This window comes from Periplaneta americana, chromosome 13, assembly GCF_040183065.1.
Source record: "Periplaneta americana isolate PAMFEO1 chromosome 13, P.americana_PAMFEO1_priV1, whole genome shotgun sequence".
Taxonomy (NCBI): Eukaryota; Metazoa; Arthropoda; class Insecta; order Blattodea; family Blattidae; genus Periplaneta; species Periplaneta americana.
The window spans coordinates 56,715,545-56,726,904 of NC_091129.1; the positions used below are offsets into that span (position 1 = coordinate 56,715,545).

Sequence of the window (11,360 nt, forward strand, 5' to 3'; positions counted from 1 at the left end):
TGTAGATATTTATATGCGTGGTTCTCTTCAGTATTGGCTCGAGAGAGAATATCTTTCATTATTATGGAAGCAAATAACTTTCAGAATGTCTGGTATTCTTCATTGAAAATAAATCTCAAAAATGTTTATTTGAACGTCTAATGAACTTAGTTTGCAGCATTTGCTGCGCAAGCCACTAGTATTTTAATAATACCAGTATACGTATATTTTAAAATAGAATTTATTAATTAAAATTAATTAAATTAATTTTATATTAGCATTAACTAATGAAGCTACTGTTAGTAGAGGAACATTCATTTTTGTTTCTTTAATAATTCAAGGCTATTAGAGTTTGGATAATCTTTAACTTATTAACTAAAACAATAAATAAATATTGGTACATTAATGAGATGGATGAGCTTGCCGATTCTTGCACAGTTATTCTATATTTAGACATATGTTGGTAAACTTAAGTTGAAGATCGCCACATACATCGAGTCGATTTCGGTAACCTACTTTGTTTATATTAGAGTTAGAGTTAGAGTCACACATACGTAGAAGCAAACTGAATTATAATTTGTAAAGCACCATTGTACAATTCACTATATTCTCTTTTCACTTGTGATGAGGTCCAGAAATTAATCATACCTTCCACTTGGAATTTCATTTTAAGTCCAGTGTCATTCAAGAGTTCAATTAACTGTCCTCTTTACTCAATGAAAGTTTGTTAGTTTCAATATCGCAATGAAAGTGATCACGAACCTATGAAAATTCGTCATATATTTTACTTGAAAAATAAGTTTCAAATTGTGACATCAGAGTTGTATTATTGGCGTACGACATACAGTACGTGACCATTTCAATGTGCAGACTAGGTGTCGGCAAAACTAAAGAAAGTCATAAATACATGAAAAGGTTCGGTCCTCTGTTATGAATTCGGGTGGTCCCTGGTTGGATTACAGGGGCAGAGCCAGATGTGTAGGGAAAAGATGGCGAGAAACTCCACACTCATAGTGCTTTAAATCCCTCTGTTATTCTTGAGAGTAGAGTGGGAAGTCTGTAGACGGATAGGGAAATAAATTTGATAAAATGTCAGTAAGTTACTGAGAGAAAAAGTGAAAGGCAATTGCCATATATCATTTCCAAACTCTGAGATTTTCAGCTATAAAGTGATATGCAATTCGTTTTAATTTTATTTTTCTTCTGCCTTTTTACAGGTGGTCTGCGGCCCATAGTTGAGAAACACTGCTCTAGGATATTTTAATTTTTCCACCTCTTCAAAGAATAAATGTAATATAAATGCAGGCTATATAAACAGAGTACCAGTAATTCAAGGAGCATAGTAACTATTTTAGGGGGTGGTAGTATGAAGTATTCTGGATAAAAAGTTCACATATAAACAGGTGTACAATTTTCAATGGGTGTGAAGATACAGCTGTTTGAATGTTACGCATAACAAGTCTTGCAAATGGTATGAAGGAACGACAAATGACTACACTTTATTGACTAGTACAAAGGAATAATATGGCCGCTCTTATGAGATCATCTGATAACGGGTGTAGACAGAGCCATATTTACGGGTCTTTATGCCCCTGGACAAATAAAAGATACACAGAATTTATTTTAATTTTGACGTCTTGCACTTTCCTAAAAATAATGCAATTTTTTGCGTAACTGAAATTAAAAACATAAAATTTACTTAGTCTTACGTTAAAAAATGAAAGGCAAGGTATATACCTTTTTTAACAATTTTAACACTTTTTAACGTAAGACTAAGTAAATTTTATGTTTTTAACAAAGTGTTAACGAGAACTTTAATCAATGAAATTAAAACTATAAATGATTACATAAATGAGAGGGCCAGAATGAGAGTGAAGTGAGTCACTGTTCGCAGAAATGAGTTCAACGTATTTTCATGTATAGGCTGTTATCCTCTACTTTGTTTTTTAGATAGATTTTATTGTTGCTGTTTAATTTTTTTTGTCTCCATACCAATTACAACCCTGATTTTATTATGCTGTAGTTTTCTCCTGCTGAAACATAATTTATTCTAAAAACATTACTTACCGGTACTTCACTGTCATTCTTATATCTTTAAATTTATATAAGCTTACAAATGGGTTTCTTCAGGATACTGAACACTAATTTAGATCAAAAAAGTCTTCCTTCTTGGCAAATAATAATTTATAATTTTAATACTCTATATCAAACAAACATTCCATTTCACCCAAGTTTCTGTACGAGTTTCCAGAAATTTACCACTCCATAAAACCTGCCCCCTTGGGAAAGTGCCCGGTTTACCACCCCCTAAATACGGCCCTGGGTGTAGAGAAACAGTTGTTCGTAGTTCCCTTGGCTACAAGGTTGGACATGTTCTTTCAGCATGATGGAGCCCTTGTACATTTTAGCTGGCAGGTGACACAGCATTTTAAATGTCACATTACTCGAATGATGGCCATCAAGATCCCCAGACCTACTCCTGTCGATTTTTGTTTACGGAGGTGGATGAAAGGCGAAGTGTACAAAAACAAAGTAAACACAAGGGGCAAATTGATCGCTCATATTATAAATAGTATTGTCTTCATAAAATAATGATAAGATGACCTCACAAGAGCAACACTTATTATTGTCAACAGAATGGAAAAGTGCACTGAACTGTTGAAACGTATTGATACTGTGTGCATTGAACTGTTGAAATGTATTGATACTGTAAATAAGCATATATGCACTGAAACATAAAATAATTAACATACCTATTCCATTGCTTGCAGACGCAGGCAGCCTTTAAAAGTGACGTCCCATCCAGAAGACAGAATATAATTTCTTGTAGTTCTGTAGGTAGTAACTCTAACATTTTGCAAACAACTAACACTTAGGTATTTTTTATAGCTTACAGATAATAAATAATTCTACACAGTCAAATAATGTTTAGTTTACTTAGTTAATTCTATTATATCAGTACAATCCCTTATTAAAAATGAAGGAATACAAGTTATCCGTATGTGCAATTTTTAACTATATCGAGATTAACTTAGAGTAAGTTATACTTAATCACTTGTTACTTCTACATTTTCAGTGTTCTTTCCAGAAGCAATTTAAATTGACTTAAACGCACTTACGAGGTAACTTTGCTACGGTACTATTGTAATCCAGCCGGTAAACGTACTGTATGTCTAATCCTTGTTCTTTGGAAACATTCCAAGGATCATACTGCGCAGTCAAATAGGTACAATACCTTTGCACTACTGTAATAAAATCATGATAAAAAAATACACGGTACAGTTGTAACCCATGGGTATTTAATAACCGAATGTGTTCTTCCAAACAATATTATGACATCATAAAAGCTATTTTTAGCTTACGGCGAGGAGTAGGGCTACTCACTTTGAAGCAAATAAGATCGCGTAGGCCTACATTGGTTGCGGAAATAATGAAGACGGAACGTGAATAAGCTATAAATAGCAAACCACGCGTCCTTTTGAAATGTTGTTGAAGTGATATTATTGTATAATTTTAAGGTTTTCTTTTTTTGTAAACTGCGTTTTGGCCATTATAATACTTGATAACGGAACTAGTCTTTCTAGGTTCTTAAAAACGCAATTTTACACTTTGATGGTATCATAGCATTTTATTAGAAAAGAAAACTTTCAAAAACAAGCATTCAAACTTAACCTTAAACATTTAAGCATAGCTATTATTATTATTATTATTATTATTATTATTATTATTATTATTATTATTATTATTATTATTATTATTACGGTACCGGTATTATAATTTTTGAAACTGATCAGGAAGAGGAAAAGAAATTGGCTGAGTCATTGGCTAAGAAGAAACTGCTTACTGAAGAATGCACTGGAAAGAATAGTGAACAGAAGATATCAGCTGATAGACAACATTAATATAGCCTACATGGCTCATATGCGAGACTAAAAGGAAGGCCGAAAATAGTAAAGGTTGGAGAATGCTGGGTTTGCAGTGAAAGATCTGCCCTTGAGAAGAACACTATGAATGAATATTATTATTATTATTATTATTATTATTATTATTTACATTTCAATCACATTCTTGTAATCATCATCATTCATGGCTCTACAGCCCAAAGTGGGACTTTGCCTCTTGCAATGTCCTCTTCCATTCTGCTCTATCCTTCACCAACTGTAGCCATCCATTAATTCCGGACCTCCTCATATATTCCTGAACTGAATCCCACCATCTATTCTTCGGTCTTCCTCTCCTCTTTCCCCTTCTGTGGAATATCTGATATATCTTCCTTTCGCTCGTCATTCTACCAACATGTCCTATCCATCCAGTGGCGTATACTGGTTAAAGGGTTTGGGCTACCACTGACCCTATTATTACACAAAATATATTTTAAAATCCCTATAATAAAATTCCTTACATATTTATGTGAATTTCAGACGTCTTGATTGGGACGAAAATACGTTGATGACTTCGTCATTGAAATTACAGTTGGGCCACTTGCAAAGTTTCTGTAGAAATGACTTTTCAATGGATATTAGTGCCAAGCCGGATAAACGTTCTTGTGTATGAGTTGATCTACAGTAGGATTTTATTCTCTTCAACGCAGAAAATGTTCTTTCTACCAATGCTGACGTAGCTGGTATTGTCACAATTAATGTTGCCAATTTAAGGACTTCAGGAATAACTTGGTTCAGCTGGTTTTCATATATGGCAGATAATATTTCATGGATAGGTTTGTTCGAAAAATCAAAGACTTATGCTGAATATATTACACTTAATTCATTTTTCAAACGTACTTGATCAAAGTGACTGTTATATGACTGAAATAATTTGTTTAGTGCCTCATTCGGGAAGTTTTCTCTATAAGCAGAAAATTTTTGAGAATCCAGAAGATGTGTGAACTGAAGCTTTCCATAATCAGAAAATCTGTCAGTAATTTCCATGTGCATACGATCTAGTATGCTGTAGTACAGCTGCCTGTATTTCAATTCATCATCTCCTTTTCTTCGCTTTAATGGTGGTTCCATTGTATTGGCTGAAGAATTTTCATTTTCCATATTACTCCATATGGACGGAAACCCACTACGTCTGAACTCGGATATAGTATTTTTTTTTTACTTTTGATACCTCTTGCAAGTAGTATGCTATGTCTAGACTTTTTGTCTGAAGAATATTGTAGAGCACATCTGTATGTGCGAACACTCTAGCATAGACTTCAAGAAGAAATATATTCTGAAACTGTGCGAAAAAATTCAAATATCCTTGAGCCTGCACAATTACAGCATCATCCCAGTTTTCTTCAGAGTTATTACAAATGATATTTTTAAAGAAAGCAGTCCGTTTTTCTCTGTATTCGTTTACTGTATTTACAAGCCAAGATGTAAAATTCAATCTAGTTGGTGCTACTTTTGGGAGTTTCTTGTTCATAAATTTCTTGAGTTTTCTGATCTTTTAGGAGATGATGAGAAAAATGCAGCTAAACCCGACAGTGTTTTGAAAAAAATACGGCATTCTGGAATGGATGAAGTAGTTTGTTGCAAAACTAAATTGAGAACATGGTTGTAACAATGGACAAATAGTGCTTGAGGATACTTTTCTTGAACTTTTGTTTTTAAGCCATTAATATTTCCCGCCATAACTGAAGCACCATCGTATGTCTGTGCAATTAACTTATTGCCGACATTGTATTCTGCTGTAACACCTTCCACATGCTGAAACAAAGTAGCAGCAGTTTTGTCCGAACTGACATTTGTGAATCCTATAAACCGTTCTTGAACATTGGCAGTATTGTCGCCGTATCTTAAAACAGTGGACAATTGACTCTGATTAGAGCAGTAACTTGTTTCATCAACAACAATGGCCACAAAAGGTTTTATGTTCTTTATCATAACCCCACTTATAGCAAATATTAAGTCATTATGAATTGCGGGAGAATTACCACGAAATACTGTTGAACTCTCAAGATGATTGGCCAGTAAATGGTCAAATTCACTTAAGGAACTTAAATATTCAATATAATTTCCTATATTGTCTGATTCCACACTCTCGTTATGACCCTGAAAAGCCTATTCTTGTTTTCCTAGAAAGCAGACTGCGTTAATAAGAGGCAGTAAAATCTCCCGATTTTTTTTTCACAAGAGCATTGTGTTGGTTGATGTGTAGAGCTTTTTGCTTATCTAGCTGTAAATCAATTCTTGTCTTCCCAAAGTTTGCAAAGTTCATGCTACTACAAATATGAGCTTTTGATTTGTCGTATTCTAGGACTGCCGTTCGAAGGGAGTTCATATTAGAAAACCCCTCTTTTGATCACACATTAGTTTCGCGGCTAAATAACAAACATGGCCAGCAAAATAGTTTAGACAGTTTAGAAGTACCACACAACCAATTCCACTTACCATATGATGTTGAAGTGAAATGGCGTGTGTACTCACGCTGTTTTTCTTTTACGTTCATGGACAAATTTAACTCAGGAGTTTGTCTTTCCATTTTCACAATTTCAACTTTCTCGTTGTTATGTACGACGGTTAAAAGGCACTTTTAATAAACCTTCTATTACACAGTCATTTTCAACACAAACCTCTCCAGAAACTTGTTCTGCCATATTTTTCACAATATCGCTTAATTGGGAAATTAAAAACTTAATAATTCACAATTAATATAACTCTTAGACACTCGAACAAATCACAGATTTAAAATAATGCACTGCAAGAACACAATCACATTCAATTGCTAGCGTACTAAGCGTATTGCTGCTTCGCGCCTGGGAAGAAACCGATCACGAGAGCGGCAACTCGCCCGCCTACAGTGCACGATGGAAACAGAAGGGAGTGGGGGGGGGGGACGGGCAGTTATGCGAAGGACAGCGTGAGCGAAAATGTCACAGGCTACCTCACGTAGCAAGCGGTTTCTCCAGCGATGCCGCCTTGACAACTTGTTTCTTTTCGAGAGCAGAGAGCGCATGTAAATCTAACAATTACTTTAATTTTAATTACTATGGTAAAACTAATGATACAAATTTATTACATTATGTTATATTATAAACTTTTTCTTTTGTAATTTCCTTGGGCTACCGCCGGTAGCCCCGATAGTCCGCAAAATACGCCCCTGTATCCATCTCAATCTGCTGAGTATAATCGTAGATACTACAAGTTAATTAATTCATCATTATGTCTCTTCCTCCAGTTACCGTTTTCACATACCCTTCCCAAAATCCTCCTCAGTACCTTCCTCTCGAACACTCCGAGTCGCTTACACACATCCACATTCAAAGTCCACATTTCAGTGGCATATAAAACCACCGGTCTAATCAAAGTTTTATACATTTGGATTTTGGTAGTTCTAAATACATTCTGGTTCTTCATCACTGGAAATAGTGCACAATAAGCTCTGTTGGCCGATTTAATTCTATTCTCAACTTCCTTTCTAAGCTCATTACCAGTTATAGTAGATCCCAAAAATACAAATTAATCGACTATTTTGAAATTAAACTCTTCAAATTGTCTAGCCGGCCTTGCATTCTTCTAGTACACAACTATATTTCTAACTATTCTGGTACAAGACTGTTTTTATTCTATTTCTCTGGTACATAAAAAAACGAGTAATGGGCACTCAAATTGAATAATCGTCAGGCGATTCTATTCGTGATTTTTTATATTACGCAAAATAAATTGACAAATGACTCAGGCTACGCAGTATCGAGTGAAAACATTTGGATAAATCAAATTAGTTATTATGTACAGAATTCACATATAATTTCACCTCACCTATCCGGAAGTTGATAGACTTTTTTACGGCACGAATCACCTATTCGCACATTCAAAGACTCTGCTAATTATTATCAATAAATCGCGACTTACGGTCATAGTGTACTTTTCTTTTTAAAAGCGTCATTAGGAAAGTCAAATGGATTTAAACACTTGTTATATATTACGCGATCTTTACCGTTACTCATGTTGTAAAAGTCATGTCACTCCATGAAATTCAAACCCTGAGTGATTATTCTTCTCTTCTATATTTTGTCTCCAGCCAACTGTTTACTGCCATAAAGTTTACTGCCTTCCTTGCTAGCGTTAAACACTTGGCTATACAGTACAGTATAAACATACAGTATTGTGAAGGGCTCCCCCTCTTAGCTGAGCTGAAAATAATAAAATAACTTTAGATAAGATATTTACTGTTCCTTAAGGTATTAATCATTTGATGAATGAATGCATTTGCAATCAGTCATTATATGCAATGGGGGATTTCGTAAAACTTTCCACGCACAGCCTTCTAGCCTATGGTCGCAAGCAGTTCATTAGCTGGGGATCGTGAGCGCGTGCATGCCTCCAGAAAATAAATTGTTGCAAATGTACGTAAGCAGATCGCATATATATATATATATATATATATATATATATATATATATATATATATATATATATATATCAGATTTTTAGCTTGGCTATTTAATGTAGTAATTTTGCTTTGTAAAATAAATGATTAAAAAATTAGGCCAAATTTTAAATTTATTTGTGATAGGCCTAAAATAATAAAAAGTGTTATTTTATTTATTTATTTGACAATTTTTGTACATTGGTACTATCAATTGTGCTTAAATAATTAACATTTCAACAATATGAGACTTGTGACGTCCATTAACGTTCCTCAAAGTATCAACAAATCAGTGAGTCTTTCCTCTTGAGGCGACGATCAGTCCGTGCAGGGGGCAAGTTCCGAGGAATCTGGTTGATTAAGCTGTTAGAATGTGTTGACAATGTTGCATATAACCGTGTGCAGGAAGAATGAATTACAGTCTATTTTGGCTAGATCTAGATCTGAATGAAGTGTTTCATTCCTTATGTACTATGGTGCTCCAGTGATTATGCTTAGTGCCCGATTTTGGAATGTTTGAATACGTTGTATTTAGTATTTCAAATGCGCCAAACCCCAAATCTCAACTATATATAGACACAGAGTTCCAAGTGAGCTTATGTAACAGTGCGCGCATAATTTGCGTAATTTCAAATAGTCGTAACTACACAAATAAAATATTGTGTAAATAAAACAATACGTTTCTCTTTATTTAATGTCTGGAATTCATGAAAAAAAAATCGACCATTTACGAGAAGGTCGTGTTTTGCTGCTGTGCAATTTGACGTGGAATTTGTTTATAGTTTGTCATTTATCATTTGTTATTTGGAGTGTTATGCTTGTAAATACGCCTTGAATTTTGCGGATTTGAAGAATGTGTGTGCTATTTGTGATTAGAGAAGATGAAGAATCAATGGAAAAAAAATAACAGGACATATTCTTCTTTTTTGTTTAAGAGCAGTGGCGGTTATTCAAGTGAAGTACATGAAGGCCACCTTCACCCCTTTTTTCGGGTTTTAATAAAATATATTTTATCAATAAATTAAAATAAAATTAATTCTTCACTAAACCATATTTTGCTCTACTTTTTAATATCTTGTTCGGGCTAATCCTCTCAGTTAACGTTCACTGCAGCACTTCACATGAACCCCTCACCAGCCAGACCACGTGGCTAGCAGACCAGCTGAAGGTCCGAATGAGACTTTCCTTTTCGCCTTCAGTACACACACCCGGTTGCCATGACAACGAGTTGCTTACTATGAATTACCCAACGAGTTGGAATTACCGGTCCCTTTTTGCAAGGGTATTAGGAAGGTTTGGCGAGCAGGCATTCATCTCCTTTCTCTGTTCTTGAAAGACAGAATCTCTCTCTCGTCCAAACATTGGACCAGGGTGGCAAACTGTAATATTTTGCAACTAAATAAGAAAACATAAATTATTGTGTAAAGAAGTTAAATATTGTTTAAATTTAGTATATAACATATCTATTTTTGTATTTTTTAACGTTAGCACCTCTTGAATATTATGTTTTGTATAGATTTTGAAATAATTTGAATACCCTGTAATGAAGAAAGTTGGCATAACATTTGAAACTACGTTGTACATTTGACCCGCGCAGATCAACGATTTCGCTTTTAGTCTATAGGCCTACGTATTCTTTGTTGTGACAAGTGGAGCAAAATGTGAAGGTGTTACTAAGTGTATTAATGCGATGAAAACATGAATCCGTTAAACGATTTAGTGTGTAATCTTTTGGAAACACCGTTCTCTCGTTGGTGTGCAGAAGATAAGCAATATATTTTAAAATACCGCAGAACAACACCTCACATTAATATAACTAAGAAAAAAGTGAAAACTGGTGGTCGGTCATACAATATTCAGTTTCAAGATTCGTGGTATACCGATTACAACTGGTTATGTGGGAGTCACTATAACGAGAAGTTATATTGTTGGCCTTGTCTTCTTCTGGGGAGCAAGAAACTCGCTTGGAATTGAACTGGATTTTGCGATTTCAAAAATGTCAATCGCGGTCTTCACAGCCATGCAGATTCAGCTGAACACATTAAATGAATTTTGAAATTAAAGGCACTGCAGAAGAACGTGAACACCATTGCGGATGCACTAAAGGAAAGTACTAGGTTATACGTAAATCAATTTAATGAAAACGTACGTTTAAATAGACTGGTAATGCACACCGTAATCGATACGGTATTGTTTCTAAGCAAGCAGGAGTTGGCTTTTCGCGGTCATGATGAGAGTATTTCGTCACAGAAAACGGGAATTTCAAAGAATTATTGGCTCTCATTTCATTGGCCCTTTGAAAATTAGAAATCACTATGAAAAAATTAGGCCTGTTTTTTGGGGGGGGGGGTCTAAAACGATTCAGAATGAAATAATTGATTGTATTTCTGAATGCATCAATGAACTTGCAAGAGATGAAATTACTAATGCCCCTTTCTTTTCCGTTCAAGTGTAAGTTTTCTATTCAAGAGAATACTGCTTTGATTTAATAGTAGCTACTTGATTTTACTGGATAGGTAAGCTTATATTGGAAGTTGCATGTTCCGAAGTTGATTTAAAATATGAATACAGTTTACGATTGTGATTTTGAATTTTGTTATGGGCAATATTTCTTGTGTACTCTTTTAATTTGATGTGTTGTATAAAATGTGTTAGATTTTGTCTTTTTTATGTTATGTAGACTTGTGGTTGTTTTATTATGTTGTGGTATGTATAGTGTGGAAGTTTTGTTGGGACAGTGAATTCTTCGGGGTTAAGGGGACGTAGCTTCCGAAAATGTTGAAAATTTGTTTATTTTATATGCTGTGCTTTTCATAAAACTTAAGAAAATGGTTAATATATTACATTAATTCAATATGCCCATCGTATAGGTTACAAAAGCATTCGCGACGTCACGGCTATAACTTATAACAATTCCAGGAAATTCCCTAGAATTCTATTGACCTTCACCTAATTTATCCGGCACGAGCCGCCACTGTTTAAGAGAGGAGCAAAGGCAGCTCGAAACATTTGAGCCAAGTACA

General features: G+C 34.6%; 1 protein-coding gene across 11 annotated transcripts in view; it reads right to left on the reverse strand.

The window, feature by feature from the left end:
- LOC138711960 (F-box/WD repeat-containing protein 2-like) overlaps positions 1-3,389 on the reverse strand; it is a 61,182-nt gene extending 57,793 nt beyond the window's left edge. For 3 of the 11 annotated variants that reach the window (XM_069843271.1, XM_069843273.1, XM_069843272.1), the window contains exon 1: positions 2,733-3,389. In XM_069843271.1, the coding sequence (XP_069699372.1) occupies positions 2,733-2,833 (101 nt within the window). In that variant the 5' untranslated portion in view covers positions 2,834-3,389. The remainder of the gene's footprint in view (positions 1-2,732) is intronic. The other 8 variants (XM_069843279.1, XM_069843278.1, XM_069843276.1 and 5 more) reach the window with 8 other exon arrangements.
- Between the last annotated feature and the right edge of the window lie 7,971 nt (positions 3,390-11,360).